Source organism: Mauremys mutica, chromosome 5, assembly GCF_020497125.1.
Source record: "Mauremys mutica isolate MM-2020 ecotype Southern chromosome 5, ASM2049712v1, whole genome shotgun sequence".
In the NCBI taxonomy this organism is placed as follows: Eukaryota; Metazoa; Chordata; order Testudines; family Geoemydidae; genus Mauremys; species Mauremys mutica.
Window position 1 is genome coordinate 26822163 of NC_059076.1, and position 19332 is coordinate 26841494.

Genomic DNA, 19332 nt, shown 5'->3' on the forward strand with positions numbered 1-19332 from the left:
CATCCCCATCCACAGGCTTGTTAACCTGTAAAAGGAGGATATTAGGTTGGTTTTTACATGTTTTGTTATTGATAAATCCATGTGGACTGTTACTTATTACCTTGTTTTCTTCTGCATGCCTACAAATTGATTATTTTATTTGCTCCATTATGTTTCTAGCTACAAAAGTTAAGCTGATGAGTCTCTGCTGACTTGAAGTTCTCTAAGTAATTCTTAACTTGTTCTTTTCATATTTTAGCCTCAGATCCTACCCCATTTACATGGATGTTCAGTATGTTAGTTGTCCAATCACTGCAAACTTTTTTTGGTGAGAACTGAAACAAAAAATGGTATTTAACACTTTGGCTATTTCTGCATTTTCTATTTTATTGTCTTTCCCTCTTTATTTAGTAATCGGCCTACTCTATCTCTGGTCCTCCTCTTGCTTCTCATGTAGTTGTAAAACTGCTTTATTGTTACTCTTTATATCCTTAGCTAGTTTAACCTCATTTTGTGCCTTGGCCTTTCTAATTTTGTCCCTACATACTTGCATGTTTTTTCTTTTTCTTTTTTTCTTTTGTGGCGGTTGTTTAACATTCCTCTCTTGTAATGTGATCTAGTTTCCACTTCTTCTACGACTCTTTTGACTTTCAGGTTATTGAAGATCTCCTGGTTAAGTCAGATGGCCTCTTATCTTTCCTATGGATTCCTATAGTTTGCTCTTGAGCCTTCAATAATGTCTCATTAAAATACTACCAAGTCTCCTGAACTTTTTTTCCCCCTAGACTTGCTTCTCACATGATCTTACCTACCAATTCTCTGAGTTTGCTAAAATCAGATTTCATTAAGTCCATTGTCTTTATTCCGCTGTTTTCCCCTCTTACTGTTCCTTAAAATCATGAATTCTTACTGTTTCAGGAGCATTTTCAGTGAACTTTCTGTTACAGTTAAAATACTAAAATATTGCACCAAAACCTACAGAAAGGATATCATTCTCTGTTGAATTCTGTAAAGTTTAGTGTAATAGCTTTTAAATCTATTAAGTTTCTGTAGAACCCTATTGGTTTTATCATATTAAATTTTATAGGACAATCTTATAAGGGTTAGTTTTCCCCTTAGCCCTTTTCCACCTTTTCGGCCACAATTCTCTAATCTGTTCTTAACCTCGGTTCTCAAATTATTATTTTTTTTAAATTCCCCTCATACAAAATGCCCTTTAAAAGTTGACCGTCCCTTTTGTGCAAACTTTATCTAACAGCTTCAAAACAAAACTTAGACCTGTTGCCCTTTGTGATGTGAGAACTCTCTCTCTCTCCCTCTCACACCTAGCTAAAGCAATCATGTGAAGAGCTTATTTTCCTATTTTGCTAGAAAGTAAATCTCCATTGAACAGTTATCTGCAGCTCTGATAGTAATATATATATATATTTTTCCCTCTGCAAACATTAGGGCAGGAGGCAAAGGCTCACTGTCTGTCAAGAAAATAAATGAGAAAAACAAAGGCCATGCAGCAGGTGTCCATTCTAAACTGAAAAAGGAGCAAGGGAGTGGGTGGGAGATTATTGTCTTTGTTGAATTGTACTGTGATTTAATTAAGGGCAGTGCTCTCTTCTTAAAATATTTTTAAGCAGTAGGGATATTCCATTCCCTGGTTGTTTTTGTTTTGCTTTAGAAGACTTAATGCTTTCTAGGCTGTAGAGTTGTTTTAGTTCTAACAGGGGCTTTTGATTTTCCTAAACAGTTTTTTACTAGCATTATACAGAGTTCTGGTTTCTTGGTATTGGCTGCCAAGTATGTTTTCCAATTGACTCACAAGGTCATTTGTGCTGAACTCAGCCATCCAGCTGTTCCTTTTTATTTAACCAATGAGAGAACCTGCTGCACTATTTATCCCTTCCTCATGGGAGTAAATGCAAACATGGTTATGTTCTCAAAACATACTGTTTGACATCAGATAGAAATGTCTTACCCAACCAACAATGATAGAATCTCTGTGGAAGCAAAGAGTGTAACTAAGTGAAGCATTAGGCTGATTAGCCATTGCCTTGGTTTGGGAATTTCTTTTATTCACATGTCTCTAGTTAAAAGTCCATAGTGGATGCATGTGTACACCCAGAATTAGGGAAATCCCTCAGCCCACTATCCTCTTGTGATGCTTTGTGTGAAAATGGTGATTTATACTATCCCTTTGTAGACTGTAACTGAAATATAATGTTAGTGAGCATATCTGAAGAAATCTGATTGGAACTCCATAACGTTTACTTTGCACAAGTGATTTGCAGTACTTTTCTTAATGTATTTAATGACTTTTCTATGGCACTCATCACCATGTTGTCTGAGTACAGAATCTCTTTAAATATTTAATATGCCACACACAAATAGAAAATCATATGTCAAGTGTCTTGAAATTATAGTAATTGATCATGGGAAGAATCATTGACTTGGTGCATTTTTCCTCACTAAACCTGAACAGCACAACTGTAAGACTAAATCTTCCAGTCTTTCTCTGTGTGTGTGTGTGTGTGCGCGCGTGTGTGTGTACGTACATACACTTGGGCAAAACTCCCCTGAAGTAAAGACTATAGAATTTGACTTAGAGAGACTAAAGGCAAGATTTCTTTTCTGTTAGTCTGTTCTTCAGTGTCAGACACTCACATCTGCTCTATTTCTTTCTTGTAGTATTCTGTCAGTTGTTTCTCTAACCCTCAGGTTGTAAGAAATTAATATAATGCTCTGCTTTTACTCTTGGTAAATTTAATTACTCTCTGATTAGTGCCAATATTTCTGCATAAGAACAAAAAACATGTTTTGATACTTGAGCCCACGTGTTGGAAAGCCACTCAGCATGTTCTTGAATTAAATTGACTGATTATTGTAAGACCAAACCAAAATGCTATTAAATGAACCTGGAAGAGCATCTATATTGATCTCCACAGAGGATTTAACATGGCTGGATACAGTACTCCTTCAGAAGAAGCTTCCATGAAGACGAAAGTCTTAAAGTTACACAAAGCATTAAACCGTTCTGAAACCCCTGCATTGTTGTCTGTAGATTCTTTACCGTATGTCAGAGGAGGCATTCTGATCTTTCTGATTTTTTTTTAGCCATCAGCAAGAGGGAAAACCTTTAACAAGAATTTACAGAATACAGATCAATATTCTTTGCTGGAGAAAGTTTAGATTTCAGAAGTGTAGAAACCACAACATGACACTATTGCTCAGTTTAGGTCTCCGATACAGTGCCCTGAGTTACCATAGCACATTAAGGTGAGTTATACAACAAAAAACAATTCCCATGCTCCTCCTTATGCACGTTGACATTTTAATTTTGAACTTACTTTATTTTTACCAAACATATTGATTGAGTCTCATCAGATATCTCTCTGTAATGTGCAGTTAATTAACCAGATTGTCTGCAGGTGACATGTTGATGGAATAACACTTACCATGACATTTCCCATTAGGGATGCTTTCTGTGATCAAAATACACTCAGGAGATTTGCTCCACAAGCTTTGTTTGGTTTTGATGACACATAATCTTTCATGTGGAGAAGCCTCCCACTGCATACATCAAGAAGGCATTCACAAGTCACTTGAATAGCGAAGCATCTTAGTCAGAGACCTTACACATAAATAAACCAGTGAATGCTGAACTGACTCTGTAGCCTACATTGACCTTGTCATATACTATTGATATCTCAGCAGCATAATCTTATTCAAGTTATCATGTTATCTCTTTTTACTCTAATTATCTTTGAATACCTTCACTGGCTTCCTTTCATCTTATTTCAGACTTCTCTCCAAGGCCCGGTACAACTTGTCCTTTCTTTTGCCTCTGCTGTTATTTCCTCCTTTGATTTTCCTCTTCCCAACTCTTCTCCTAATCACTCTATGTATCCTCTTGCCTTTGTGTCTTCTTCCCTGGTGATCTTTGTGCTTGTGCCTCTGTCTTCTCATGCACCAGTCAGTCAACAATCCTCCCTTCTTTCAAGCCCCTCTTAAAACATTTACACCTCTACCCTGATATAATATGACCCGATACAACACAAATTCGGATATAACACGGTAAAGCAGTGCTCCGGGGGGGCTGCACGCTCCAGCGGATCAAAACAAGTTCATTATAACACGGTTTCACCTATAACGTGGTAAGATTTTTTGGCTCCTGAGGACAGCGTTATATCGGGGTAGAGGTGTATTGCCTGTGATGCTATTATCTTTCCTAGATATCTCCTCCACTGACATTGGACCACTGATCTCTGTATTTAGATAGCTTGAAAGATTATATGAAAATATATGTTACTGACAGCATCTAAAAGAGGTTGTTAATGAGGGCAGGACTGCAAGTGCTGAAATTAAGCACATTAGCAGGCAGAAGCAATAATAACTTTCATCAGTGGTAAAACCACAGGAACCAAATCCTATTTATCTTGCAGGAGAAATCTCAGTGAAATCAGTAAGACTGCTTGTGTGAGTTAAGTTGAGCAGGATTTGATACTAATTGAGAAGCAATCATACATTTCAATAAATATTCTAATATGTAAACCATTGCTTAGTCTTGATAATATTAGTCTATTTGTCTACCTTCAATGGAAAAGGGAAGTTAAATGAAAGACTAAAATGAATTCTGTATGAATTCATAGCTACTTTTGCTTTTCTGTCCCGAGAACATATTTATACAGGCTCGTAGTAGCTTATTGAACTGTTGTGTTAACTACAGATTTCCTTCATACATATTGAACCAGCACAGTACTGTTACGGACACACTAGCCTTTGGCACATGCATAGGCAATTACAAATAACAATGATAACTGAATATCTTGACACTTTCTCCTGCTACTGTTAGCATTTTTCTCACTTCTTCATCTTACTATTTCTTTAGAAGGAGACTAGTTAACAGCTGTGGAAGCAGACATAGCATATTTGGCAGCTGGAGGATCCAGATGCCAGACTCTGGAATTAACCCATAAACAGTGGTGTATATATTTTTGGAAGCAAAGTTTGGAGCTGTTGCTAGCAGCACTTCTTAACTTTATAAGAACCTCTTGTCACAGGGTGGCTAGCTACTGAAAATGAGGTAGGTCCAGCTCCCCTGTGTCTGGATAGGTGTTCCCATTTGGTGGAGATGCATCTGGGGGCTATAAAGGATCAGGGAGACTGAGTGAGTTGGAAGAGACGCAGTGTGTGAGTATCAGTCAGGAAACTGAAGGAGGTCCTTGGGTAGAGCTGTAGAGAGCAGAAAGCTCTCTGCAGGCTGTTCCTGGGAAGAGGGAAGAATGGGCTAGGGGACTGTTTCACACCCAGGAGAAGGCTAGGCGAGCAGTAAGAGGGGTTTGCTGATGTCCCCAAGCCAGAGAGCCAGGGGACAAGGACTTCAGAGGACCGAGACAGGAGTAGCAACAGCAGAAGGAGATGCCCGTTGGCTACAAGCTGGAGAGCTGGTGCCAAGGGCCAAAAAGGGCTGAAGGCCGGGCAGTAGCGGAGGGGCTTACCTGCTGACATCTCCAGGCTGCAGAGATGGACCCAGGGAACAACAAGAGTGTTGGGATGATCTCCTAGCAGAGAGTCTGAGGGGTTCCATCTGGGAAGAGTGAGGTAGCAGTCCAGCTGGGATGGCTGTCCTGCCAGAGAGAGACATGAGGAGAGATGCTGGGTCTGTGCTGGATAGGTGTGGCATGGTGAGGAATGCACTGGGACTGTGCTGATGAGCTGAGGCATGGTGAGGGATGTTGGTACTGTAAATTGTAAGTACAGTTTGGACTATGCTAGGGATATTCTGGCCATGGGAAATGTTTTGTTATCATTTATTTGAATGGAACTTCTGCAGTAAATGAACCCCACAAGGGCCATTTGCACTAAGAAAGACTGGACTGTTGGTGAGAACTCAGGAGGAGGGAAACTGAGGCACGTGTGCCTGGCATGCTGATGCCTGCCAAAGGAAGGTGCTCCAGGCACAGCCCCCATGACATCTCTATAAGGTCTTTGCCTGGCTTCTGTCCTGAGACTTGTGTAGCTTTCCGAAAAGTGGACTGGTTCTAACTATGGCAAGAATATCATGTCTATATGACCATACACTACTTTTTTGTCATAAATCTTGATACTGAAAAATTTGTAGCCTAACAAGTCTTTGAAAATGCAGCCCCATAAAAATTCCTCCACAGATCCTTGAAATGGTTCTCTCAGAGCACAAAGGGGTGATTTAAGATCATTACATAGATATATGTAGAGATGGGATTGAGCCCCATCCTCAACTGCAAACACATCCCACTGTTCATGGCAGTTCAGATTCAGATCTTTGCGTCTTTTTTTTGACTCCTTCCAAAAATATAAGTAGCTTGTTTTCCAACTCTTTCTGAAGACTGAGGAAATCTCAAACTGAGAGAATCTCATGAGAACCGTTCAACGGATTTTGGCATCATCAAAGCCCAAGCCCCAGGCCCAGTGTATCCTCAAACCCAAAATGTGATCTGAGCTAAAAACTATTTCCACCCTGATTTCCCCCCCCCTCAATTGAACGTAACCAACTCAATCCATCTGAAGTCATCTGGACATTAGGTGTCTTGAGAATTCCATGGAGTACTGTACACATAATTATGGGGCAGATTGTGGGGACTGTTCATGAAGTGTTCAGCAGAGTGTGGGAAGCTCAGCGGAACCTTTGTATTACTGTAATCCTGGGAGTGTTGGTTTGGTACTTGGCAAAAGATAGAGTAGCTGTAGTACTGCTGCATCTGATGCTTGGATGCCTATGGCTGATCCCTGGCTGTTAGAATGGCTCAGATTGCAATTCCCTGTCCGTGCCCCCTTTCTTCCATGGACATGCTCCATATATCAGGGGTTGCAAGAAGGTGTACAGCCAGCCTTACACCACCCTGAGATTCCAACGTGACAAGGTGAAGGAAAGAATTCCTCAGAAAACCAGGTGTGAAACTGTCTTTTGCCACCAGAGCAAAGCAAAAATGCTTTAACAGGCATCAGGAGCTGTCTCTAGATATATCCCACTTACACACCATTTTCTAATACTTCATTTTACAGGCTGTAAACAATGTAATTGCTCTGCAATTGTATAACAAGAAAATTCCACATAAATAAAAGGATCTTAGTTATACTCTTGGATGTATATGGTTGAGTTCCATTGACTTCACAGGGAGGTGCAGATGTAAAGACAGAACTTGGCCTATAGCAATTTTACCTTTCTCCCCCTAGAGTGACTGATAATTGACCTTGAAGACTTATCACGGTGTAGTTTAAAAAATGGGTTTTGTGATAAGGCTCTAGCTCAGCAGAGGGAAATAAAAAGATATCCAACCTGTGATTACATAGTATTCCCCTAAGGTAGCTAGCCAAGAATTTGAATTTAATCAAGAGTTATTGCTGTAAGATTAAATAAAATCATAGTAGAGGTAAGTGAAAACGGGGGCCAAAACACACCACAAAATGTCATCAAGGAAGGACTATTTTCATCTACCGAACACAGTTTGGGTGTCAGATAGTAATTTCAGGACTCTGAGAGAGTGGGCTGCATTTCCCGTATGTTAACTTCAGTGATTTTTTTAAAATCATTGTATTCCAGTGCTTAGAAAAATAATCCATTTTTTCACCTTCTGCCTTTTTAAAGTAACTTGTTATATAACTGCAGAGGTAATCAAAAGGAAATCATTTAAATTCCTAACATGCAAAAGATCATAGTAATCTGCTTGTCTTTGCAGTACGTATTGCAGAAATACTTTATTAATATAGTTTTCAAAAGAGAACTGGACCAAAAAAGCTTTAACTGAATATTAAATTGCTAGACTAAACACTCGATCCTTATGCAAAAGCAATGATTAAAGACCCTTTAAAAGCCTTTACAAAAAATTAAAGCTTGGAAATGGCCAGTTAAGAATAATAAATATTTTATTACACTTACAGTTCTTACATTAACTTAACAGTATAAACATTCACTTTACCTACAATCTCAAAAAATAATCTTTCTTTATTCATTTCTAGAACATTCACTCTGTCCCAAGAGGCAATATATTTATAAAATGTCATTTATAAAACGTATTCATATCACTTTTACTGTACATAATAATGGTCACATACATGAAGTAATAGAAGAGTATGCATTAACTAATGATGTATGTTGAAACAATTCAGAAATGTTGCCCGGTGGGTCAGAGTTAAGGTTGTCATGAGAAGGAGTAAAGTGTTGATACATGTTGATCTGGTCTCTGAGTGAATGCCTTTCTTCAGTTAACATAGGAACTGTAATGGTAACGTAATATTTATCTAAATTACTTTAAAACATATTGACATAACCAGTTAACTATTTTATTTTTGTATAGGGTTAAATTACTTACTGTGTGAGGACATACCTTTTTGGCTGTGATTTTTTCCTGCTTAATGAGAAATATTTAGCTTATAAGCAGCATAATATGCCTCATCCATATGGTTCAATGAGCAGAAATGTTTGTACTGATATCAGATTTCAGCCCAGAGGTCCTAATTCAGCAAAATATGTAAATATGTGGTGAATTTATCCATTGAAAACAATGGAACTAAGTATGCTCTTAAATTTAATCATATGCTTAAGTGTTTTGCTGAATTGGAGCCATACATGGGCACAGATCTTTGTCCTTGTCAAGGATCCACAGGATCAGTGCTAGGCACCCAGCTTAGGAATAGTGTCTTGGAGGAACCCTTTCAGTGTGCCAGACCACCAAAAGGAGTTTCACTCATCGTTCAGCATAGGTCATGTGGCCTCGTCACCTCCTAAGACTGACCCTCTGCATCTTCAGCATTCCTGCTTCATGCCATGTGCTCTGTTCAGCAAGTCCAACTGATGTACGCTCCTGGCAGAGACTTGAACAATCCTCAGGGATTAATGCACCTCACCAAGTATATAGAGTGATGTTCAAGCAGCATTTTTCAAAATAGTAGGGCTGACTAGTTACCTGGAACACATTATAGGAAGTCCTTAGGTTAGCACAGAGACATAAAGGTTAAAGCATCATCAGTTTGGTCAGCCCAGAGCAATCTACCGAGCCAAGCTGTAATGAACTCCACTTTGAGGCTCCCCCTGTCTCCCTCTGACTTCCTCCCTTAGTCAGTTCCCAGGTGAAAGAGCCTTCAAGCTTCTTTCAGAGCCAACTTATCCCCCACCTCACTCTACCTAGCCCTTTGTTTTCTAGCTGGGGTTTCTGCTCAGCTTCCCTGCTAAAAGTATCATTGTCTCTTTAGACCCCTTGTTGATCTGGGTTGGTTTCAGCCAGTTCCTTATTGTGACTGTATTCATTCCATCCAGAGAGGGAGGTGACACACACAGCTATGTCTGCCATGAGAGCAAAGTTAATACCTTCTCCACTCCACTGGACAGCAATGCAACATATAGGGGAAACTCAGGCACACATAGGGTTCACCAAATAATTACAGAAATTCTCACTTTGGCACAGTCCTAATGAGAGTTTGTTTACAAAATTGAAGGGAGTTAGTCACCTAACCTGCTTAGACATTTTGTAAGGCATCTATTTGCATCTTTGTAAATCTGGCCACAGGTGCCTAACATTTTCTGCAAAACTAGGCTTGTAGGAGTTTGGCTAGACAATTGTATACACAGGCATGTGGTGCATTTTGTGGTACCAGATTACAAGGCATTCGCGTTAAAAAAGTATCATTTGATGGAATACACGTTTTTTGCACCATCATATCCTTTCATTTGCATAATAGAGCTTCCCTCCTCAGGTGCAGAAGGAGAAGTAGAGAAGCCGCTTCAAGCATGCAGTACTGAAATTTTCCTCCTGTGCCAATGAGGCTGCTTCTCCCCTCTCCGACCCCTTCACGGGCCAGAAGAACTGTGATGGCACAAGGTGCGGGGCTAGTAACCAATGTGCAGTAAAGGGCTGCAGTAAATTACTTTCCGCCAGCATAAAGGGCAAAGCAGGACTCTCCTGTGGCGGCAAAAGCGTCATATCAATCATTACACATTGCTGAGTTTACGGGCTCAATCTAGCCCTAACTCTACACCCTAACATTAAATGGTGTGATTTTGTATTTTCTACACGTAGCGTTTTTAACCCCACTTTGATGAAAAACTTCATACATCTTGAGTTATTGAGTCAAGTAATGACACCTCTATAGTGAACCTTTTAATATCTTCATTGTATAATGAAACTGTACACATCTACCCACCAACATCTTGCCTATCTCTGTGGGTATCAAAGATGTTACATTTTAAGTAAATAGAAAGCAAGAACATGCTATTTCATCTGCAGATAACCACGTCTAATAGATACCTTGCTTTGTATAACATTTGTAGTTCATTAAGCTCCCATAGTATCCAATTGTTGTATGAGGTTGTGTAGGTTTAGATACGTGCTAGAAGACAGCATTCACCATACATAGTTTATGCAGACGCCCAATATTTAAATAATAAAGGAAATTATTTATTTTATTTTTTTTGCAGGAGGGAGAACAATTTTCTGTCTTACAGTTTGGAACCTCTTGAATTGTTCCACATTCTGGCCTTTATCAATGAAGCCCCCAGTGCAGAGTTCAGTGGGTTCTAGGGTCCAAGCCAAAGCAATCTGATTGTAGGATCACAGCTTTAACTTCAGTGGGAATTGAAGGTGCCCAACATCTTTGACATGAAATTTCCTTTTCTCCCTGAATGTTTGCAAAATTATCTGATCAGTTATTGACATCCATTTTATGTGGAAATGTAACCAAAAAAGTAACATTGTCTTCATTTTGTCTATATTTGGGGCAAGTGTGAGTCACATTTAATTTCCACTTGCATATGTTATTACTAATGCTAGTTAATTCCATTTGCAAAGACAATCTAAGATTAGTACATTGCTTTAAAAATTTACAGCTGGTTACACAGAATATAATCTCTAAATTTGTATACATAGATGTTATAATTTGAACATAGTAGATAAAATGTTTTAAGCAATTTGCTAAATTTATATTTGCCTATACTAATTAAGCACTGTTACATTTTATTTGCATTTGCAAATAGGTTATATTCTCATTACTCAAGTTAGTGCTCCATGAGCTGAGGTAAATACCATGTCATTTTCGTCATGGGACCAGAACATTGAACTAAATGAACTGTATTCCACTTCAGGCCCATTTTCTGATAAATTAAAATAACTAATGACAATTTTATTAGTGTGAATCCACACATTGATTTAAGGGAGTGAGGTGTTTGAGTGGGTAACTTTTACTGTTATCCATAAATATTTCTATTTTACTATTCTTACAAACTAAAATACTTATGCAGTAAATTGAAACTAGCATGCTGAAAAATACATTGTGTTAAAGGCAATCATAAATATTTTATAAAGAAAGTAGAAATGTTTCTTTTAGGATAAGCAGACTTTCAAAATCAGAGCAAGACATATCTCTGAAAAAGGGATGAAATCTGCAGAGATGCTTTAGTTTTGGTTGTGTCGCTTGCAGGACAATATTCTAAAAAATCTGTACTGAGTCTGCAGATGAAATTCATCACTTGTACACTATAGTGATTTTTCAATTAATAGTTTATATAGCAAACTTTCGTAGCATAAAATTACATCTGTAACAAGTTTAGAAATTACATTTGGTGTAGTTTAGTTTCCCAATTCAGGCTACTGAGTTAGTACAAGTTACCTTTCAATTTTTTACTCAGTCAAAACTATAACTGAAACTGGTTGTCAAATTGTATTTAAAACCATCTGCTGCCGTTGCATCATTTCACTCTTCATATTTCTCTGTAACTCAAGAAATTGTATAGTCTGTAAAACATGGATCAAAAAAACTTCCAAAATATTTTGTTACATGTGGGTGGATTTCTACCAACTGAGAGCACATTTTAAATGTGAGCAGAGGAAATCCTTTTGTTTTGATTTGGGGCAATTTGCTTTAAAAAATGGATGCGTTAGATATCATTGGGTTGTTTATTATCTCTGTCATAGTGAGACTGACAATTAAATTTTGTCTGGGGAATTTTTATAGTAGTTTTTCAAAGGTGATGTAAGTTAATTTGAATAGGGAGGTGGTGGAATCTCCATCCTTAGAGGTTTTTAAGGTCAGGCTTGACAAAGTCCTGGCTGGGATGATTTAGTTGGTGTGGGTCCTGCTTCGAGCAGGTAGTTGGACTAGATGACCTCCTGAGGTTTCTTCCAACTCTATTCTTGTACGATTCTATGAATGAAACACATATAAAAACTGAACATGGCCCCATAACACGAGGTAGAATCTTTTGAGATTGTTGTCAGTGGAGACATTTGATTTGGCAATCCTAACAATACTAAATACCAATATAGCACTTTTTATCTAGTGATATAATTCTGCTTTACAGTTGTGGGTATCATTAACCCTATTTTACCAACGAGGTAAGTGAAAAGCCAGATTTGCAAACATTAGGTGCTAAACATGCAGATACATGCCTAACTGGGTTTACAAAAGAACCTATGTGAGTTAAGCACCTAATTACCATTGCGTCAATGGGAGCTGAGTGCCTCGTATGCTTAGGTGCTTTGGGAAGGCGCAAGGCATCTATCTGTAACTTTAGGCACCTAAATACCTTTTGAACTCTGGCTCCAAGTGACTTTCCCAAATTTACACTGCAAGTTAGTGACCTCAGGAATAGACACCCCGCCCCGCTACCACCAGCCCTTCTCTCTGTGACCTTTTGTGAACCCCAATCTGACTTAGCCCTGTGCCCTGGACCCTCGGGACCCACACTGCTTCATTGTTTAAAAACATCTGTATTATAAACTTAACGTATAATGTCAGGATGATGTTAACTTTTTTTTAAAAAGTTGTTGATTCAGTGTAACAGATGAAGAATGTCTTGAAAAGTTTGGTTGATATCTTTTCTCACATCAAAAAAATCATTAAATCAATTTTAGTGGTCAAATTTGTATCAATAGGCTTCACAGGGACAGCATAATTAGTTTGAATTTCACCTACATCCTTTTTATACATTATTTTGTGTCTAATATTAGATTGCTAGGCTTGTAGGGGAATGTTTACCCTGCAATTAATAAAACAGTGGCACCGAGTCTTAGCGCCTGGGTCAGATGACTTGGGCTGTAAGGCTATAAAATTGTGCTGTAGATATTTTGGCTTGGGCTGGAGCCAGGGCTCTGGGACCCCATGATGGTAGAGGGTCCCAGAGCCCTGGCCGAAGCCTGCACCCAGACATCTATGTAGCAATTTTATAGTTCCGAGTCAGCTGACCCAGGCCAGCCATACCTGTGCCACCAGTCTTATATCACTGTGTGGCTAAACTGTAAGTGTGACACAAGTATCATCACAATGAAAACCGATTTCAGTGGAGGCTGGCAAAAGTTCCCAACCCTTTACATACTAATTTTATCGAATAGTCCCAGGTTTAATTTCTTAATATTGGTTGATCTGTTTATGAATATTGGCACTTTTCTCACATTTCCACATACTCTTTGAATTTTCATCTTTTTATTTTAAATCTGTCCACTGATCTAATATGGTTTGCTGGGCTAAAAACAGAACTAAGTATTCATTAATTCTTTCCAAATGTACAGGCAGTGACACAGTGTTATTGTGATTCCAGACTGTTCTCAGATGATCTACTCCAAATATTTTGCCACAGATATGCTTCATCAAATGGAACTACAGAATATGGGAACCAACTTATTTTTTCCTGAAGACATTAAATGTGTATTAAACTGATATTACAGTAGCAGTGTTTTGTACCATAGTTGGCACATAATGTGCTTATTTGTTATGGAAATGGTTCTCCTGGTAACCACTTTAAATAGAGAAAAGAACATTAAACAATTCCTCTCTGTAAAAAACAAGACAATTTTTCAATTTGTTCATTTTGAATGTTAACAAAATTCTGTTTAGTTTTAACATCTCATCTCCAGAAAGTGGTTTTCTGTTCAATAGCACGCTGAAACTGGGCTCAAATTATGTAAAGGGTATTGACTGAATCCTATTGCCTACCACCCACCATCATTCCTCTTGCATGGCTGAGTTCTGTGGTGTGCCAGCATTTAATAGATCAGCAAAGACTAAGTGTGGGGTTTTCAAAAGTGCTCAGTGTTGGCTCCACTCTGCTCCCATTTAAATAATTGAGAGTTTTAAACTTGCATGTTATTCAAATCCCACTCGTTCTACTCTCCTTACCCCAGTCATCTGGGATTAAAGTGCAATTCACTTACGCTGGAGGAACAGTGGTGGTATGATGTGGGGAAGCCTGTACTACCATAGCTCATGCTATGCTGTTCCTGTAGATGAGTACGCTCATTTTCAGCTATGTCCTTCTCTCTCTTTTCCTCTGTCTCTCCCTTACAGTTTGTGCTCTCTCCCACCTCTTAACCTTTACAAAATGAAGCCCTTCCCTCCTCCCTCGGTCACCACTAGTCCACCAGCCCCAATCAAAACACTGCAATCCAACCCCACGTGATTACATTTTGCCGCTCACTGCTGCTGGCTTTCTGTACTACTGAGACCTCCTCATAGGTCCACAGCAGTTCCCTTTGCAACATTCCATCCTGCACACCATAATGTACCCCATCTCACATCTGCTGGTTTCTATCTTACATACTGGGATTAAAACTGGTAGCAGGGGAAGTGTGCTCTATCGGGGACACTGGGAGAGGGTGAAAGAAGGGTTGTGACATTGAACAAATGGCGTGAGGTGTGAATTACAGATTTTTTATTATAATTAAAGACATGCAAAGGAGAGTTATTTATTTTCAATTTCTTTTTAAAACCCTCCAAATTAAACTGTGGAGCATGGTAGATGATACAGTCTTAAACAGAGAAACCTGTCCTTAGTGGCTAAATTTAGCCAGCTTGCAGCTCCTTGGCAAGCCACTAATCTTTTAAAGGCTTCCCTCTTGTGTTCCAGAATCTAAGGCCTGGTCTACACTAGGATCTTAAATCGAATTTAGCAGCGTTAATTCGAACTAATCGCTCAACCGTCCACACCAGGAAGCCATTTAATTCGAACTAGGGGGCTCCTTAGTTCGAATTTGGTACTCCACCCCGACAGGTGGAGTAACGCTAAATTCGCACTTGCTAGCTCGAATTAGGCTAGGTGTGGATGCAAATCGAACTTAGTAGCTCCGGGAGCTATCCCACACTGCACCACTCTGTTGACGCTCTGGACAGCAGTCCGAGCTTGGATGTTCTGAGCAGCCACACAGGAAATGACCCGGGAAAATTTGAAATCCTTTTCCTGTCTGGACAGTTAGAATCTCATTTCTTGCTTTGACATCGGGGCGAGCTCCGCGGCACCTGCAACGATGCAGAGCTCTCCAGCAGAGGAGTCAGCCCAATGCAAGAATAGAAAGAGATCCCCAGCATGGACAGACCGGGAAGTCCAGGATCTGATCACTGTGTGGGGCGAGGAGTCTGTGCTGTCGGAGCTGCGCTCCAACAAGCGTAATGCAAAGACCTTCGAGAAGGTCTCCCAAGCCATGACACAGAAAGGATACAGCCGGGATGCGATGCAGTGCCGCGTGAAAGTCAAGGACCTGAGGCAAGGCTATCAAAAAGTCAGAGCGGCAAACGGACGCTCCGGAGCACAGCCCCAGACATGCCGCTTCTATGAGGCACTGCATGCCATTCTCGGTGGGTCTGCCACCACTGTCCCACCAGTGACCGTGGACTCAGTGGATGGCATAGTGAGCCAGGACAGTTCCTACTCGATGTTCGCCGATGGGCAAGACGACGAAGGGTCCGTGGAGGAAGGCGCAGGCGACAGCGAACACAATGCCGCTTTCCCTGACAGCCAGGATCTCTTCATCACCCTCACAGAGATCCCCTACCAACCCTCACCGGCCGTGAACCCGGACTCAGAGTCAGGGGAAGGATCAGGCGGTAAGTCGTATAAACAAGAAAATATTTATTTGCTCGAAAACATGTATACCAAAAATATAAATTCTATCTATAAATACTATATCTAAAAGTTTTTAAAGGGAAACTAAACGAACAGTAGGTCTACACAGATTGGGATGGAACAATAGTCCTCCATGGACAATTCCACAAATGCTTCAAACAGTTCCTCAAATACCCTCCGCAGGAGGTTTCGAGGAAGAGGGAGGTGCCTTATTTGGTCCTCCGGTGAAGCTCACTCTTCCACGCCACGACATCCTCAGATACAGGGGAACCATCGCCTCTACCAGCATGGCCGCGTAGGGTCCCGGTCGGTGAAGTGCTTCCCTTAACATCCTTTCTTTCTGCACTCGAGAGACACGCCTCAGGGTAATCTCGTTACTGAAGTGCTGCATCTAATTAGGGCAATTAGCGAATAGTTACTGTTCTTAATGGTTTACTTATACTTTGCATAACAAAGCCCCGCGCTTAGCAGCCACGTGCTGTAGGCCACACAGGAAAAGCATACATTGATCTTTCCCCTGCAGTGTCGGGAGTGGCTGCAAAAGGGTCATAGTATCTGATTTCCAGATTGCCTTTAGCACGACGGCACAGCTATCCGTTAACTGATAAGCATAATGTACTGTAAGGCTTACCAGGACTCTCTGCTAGAGGGATTCTGCTATCTCTCCCGACTTCTCCGCTCTCCTGTTCAATGGCGCAGCCAATCAGAGCGTAGGCCAAAATGTTGTGCTTCTCTGGAGACCACGTGACACTTGTTGTCCGGTACGGTCTTCTTCATAGAAATTGACTAGACGGTGTTCACTGTTCGCCAGAATGTATCTGTACAAGGAAATCACTAACTTTCCCCATCACACAGCTTCGGCTCCTTCCCGGACTGCCCCGGCATCCCCCTCGCAGAGACTGGCAATGATTAGACGGCGAAAGAAGAAGACTAGGGACGACATGTTCGCTGAACTGATGGCCTGCTCCCGAGCAGAGGCTGCAGAGCAGAAACACTGGAGGGAGACCCTATGTGAGCAGCATCGCACACTCATGGAACGTGAGGATAGGTGGCGGCAGGAAGACCAGCAGACCACCCAAACGCTGCTTGGTCTCATGAAGGAACAAACGGACACGCTTCGTCGCCTTGTTGATGTCCTGCAGGACCGCAGGCTGGAGGACAGGGCCCCCCTGCAGTGTCTCTGCAATCGCCCTCCCCAGCCAAGAAGTCCTGGCCCCCCCTCACCCAAAAGTACAAGACGGAGGGGTGGTAGAGGACGTGAGAACTGTCACTGAACCAGAGCAGAGCGGCCGTGTACCCCGCACTTCTCACGTTAGAAATTTGTAGAAGTGCTTCCCGTATAGGCTCAGCCAGTCCCAAATCCAAGGTTCATCCCCCCACTGTTTATTAGATTAATAAAAGATGTTTGCTGTTAATCACTGTTTCCGTCATGTCTTTCCTGTCAGAGGATTTTTCGGTGTATGGGGTGGACAGGGGTTTCATACTTGCACGGTATAGCCTACAGTACCAGGGTACAGACTTGGGGAAAGGATCAACTGCGGGGCACACACACACTGCAGTCAGTAGGCACCAGGGTCATTCTGTGTTGTGTATGCTGCCCCTGATCATTTCGTAATGTGTATGCTTGTCCAGGGTCCTAGCGCCTGCCACGCCATTACTGTGAAGGCAGGCTGCCCTTACGATGCACTTGCAACGGATCCACGAGCCTATCCGCTGCCCTGAGCCCCAACAAGAGCCCTCATCCACGGACAGATAGTCACCCTTCTCCCACACCCATCACCCCTTCCCACGCAGAAACCCGCAGCCCACTGCCGTCATCCAAACCCCTATGCAAAGAAGGCACCACTCGCCCCTTCCTGCAAACCCTCCCCTTCATGCAGAACCACTGTCATCCGTCCCCCACCCCAGAGACCTATGTAGGAGCAGGAGGATGTCAGTCCTCTATGGAGGAAGCGGTCTGTACGTCAGTGCACACCGTGCCCAGCACAGTATGCGTCCATGTCTCAACACCAGAACAGAAATGCAAAGTAAAAGAAAGATTTATTAATAATGAGTGTAACAATTAATTGGCTTAAAAACGTGCTTTGGAAGTGGGGGAAACTTGGAGAACGTGGCATGTAGCCGCAGATCCAAATCGACACAAACTGACACAGGCCCAGGGTCAGTTTCTCTTGAAAGCAAGTGGAGAGTCATAGGTTACCCTGATCTCCGAGGAAACTTGCTTTCAAAGCCTCCCGGATACAGAGCGCTTCCCGCTGGGATATTCTCTCGGCACGGGTGTCTGGCTGAGCATAAACTGCAGCCAGGCGATTTGCCTCAACCTCCCATCCGGACAAAAAGGCCTCGCCCTTGCTCTCACACAGATTGTGCAGCACACAGCATGCAGCAATAACTACGGGGATATTCTTTTCGCTGATGTCCGAGCGAGTGAGTAAGCTCCGCCATCTCCCCTTGAGACGTCCGAAAGCACACTCCACCACCATTCTGCACTTGCTCAGCCGGTAGTTGAAGAGTTCCTTCTCTCTGTCCAGGGCGCCTGTATAGGGCTTCATTAGCCAGGGCATTAGCGGGTAGGCTGGGTCCCCGAGGATCACTGTAGGCATCTGCACATCCCCAACCGTTATTTTGTGGTCTGGGAAGAAAGTACCTGCCTGGAGGAGTCTAAAGAGACCAGAGCTCCTGAACACACGCGCGTCATGAACCTTGCCCACCCACCCGACGTTGATGTTGGTAAAACGTCCCCTATGGTCCACCAGTCCTTGCAGCACCATGGAAAAGTAGCCCTTTCGGTTAATGTAATCGCTGGCCTGGTGGGCCGGTGCCAGGATAGGGATGTGAGTCCCATCTATAGCCCCACCGCAGTTTGGGAATCCCATCGCGGCGAAGCCGTCTATGACAACCTGGACGTTTCCCAGGGTCACCACCTTTGAGAGCAGTTGCTCAACGATTGCGTGGGCTACTTGCATCACAGCAACCCCCACGGTAGATTTGCCCACGCCAAAGTGGTTCGCTACTGACCGGTAGCTGTCTGGCGTGGCAAGTTTCCAGAGGGCTATGGCCACTCGCTTCTGCACACTCAGGGCTGCTCGCATCCTTGTGTCCTGGCGCTTCAGGGCAGGGGACAGCAAGTCACACAGTTCAAGGAAAGTGCCCTTACGCATCCTGAAGTTTCGCAGCCACTCTGTGTCATCCCAGACCTGCAGCACTATGCGGTCCCACCAGTCCGTGCTTGTTTCCCGGGCCCAGAATCTCCGTTCCACACCATGAACGTGACCCATTGCCACCATGATCTCCACTGCCCGGCGTACCCTGCTTTCTGAGAGGTCTGCGCCACTCTCCTCACCGCGCTGCCGGAGCCTCCTCGCCCGATTTCTCAGCAGCTGACTGTTGCAGAGGTGGACGATAAGGTGCGAGGAGTTGACAACGGCCATAAGTGCAGCGATGATCGCAGCGGGCTCCATGCTCGCAGTGCTGTGGCGTCCGCGCTGTCACTGACCAGA

The 19332-nt window shown here is 42.2% G+C and overlaps 1 protein-coding gene across 7 annotated transcripts in view; it reads left to right on the forward strand.

Moving 5' to 3' along the window:
• The window catches only part of CCSER1 (coiled-coil serine rich protein 1), a 1044860-nt gene that overhangs the window by 660874 nt on the left and 364654 nt on the right, over nt 1-19332 (forward strand). The window contains exon 10 of one of the 7 annotated variants that reach the window (XM_045019271.1): nt 13506-13658. The exons of 5 other annotated variants lie outside the window; for them this stretch is intronic. In XM_045019271.1, coding sequence (XP_044875206.1) covers nt 13506-13628 — 123 coding nt within the window. In that variant the 3' untranslated portion in view covers nt 13629-13658. Of the gene's footprint in view, nt 1-13505; nt 13659-19332 lie in introns of those variants that run through there. One more of the 7 variants, XM_045019276.1, reaches the window with a different exon arrangement.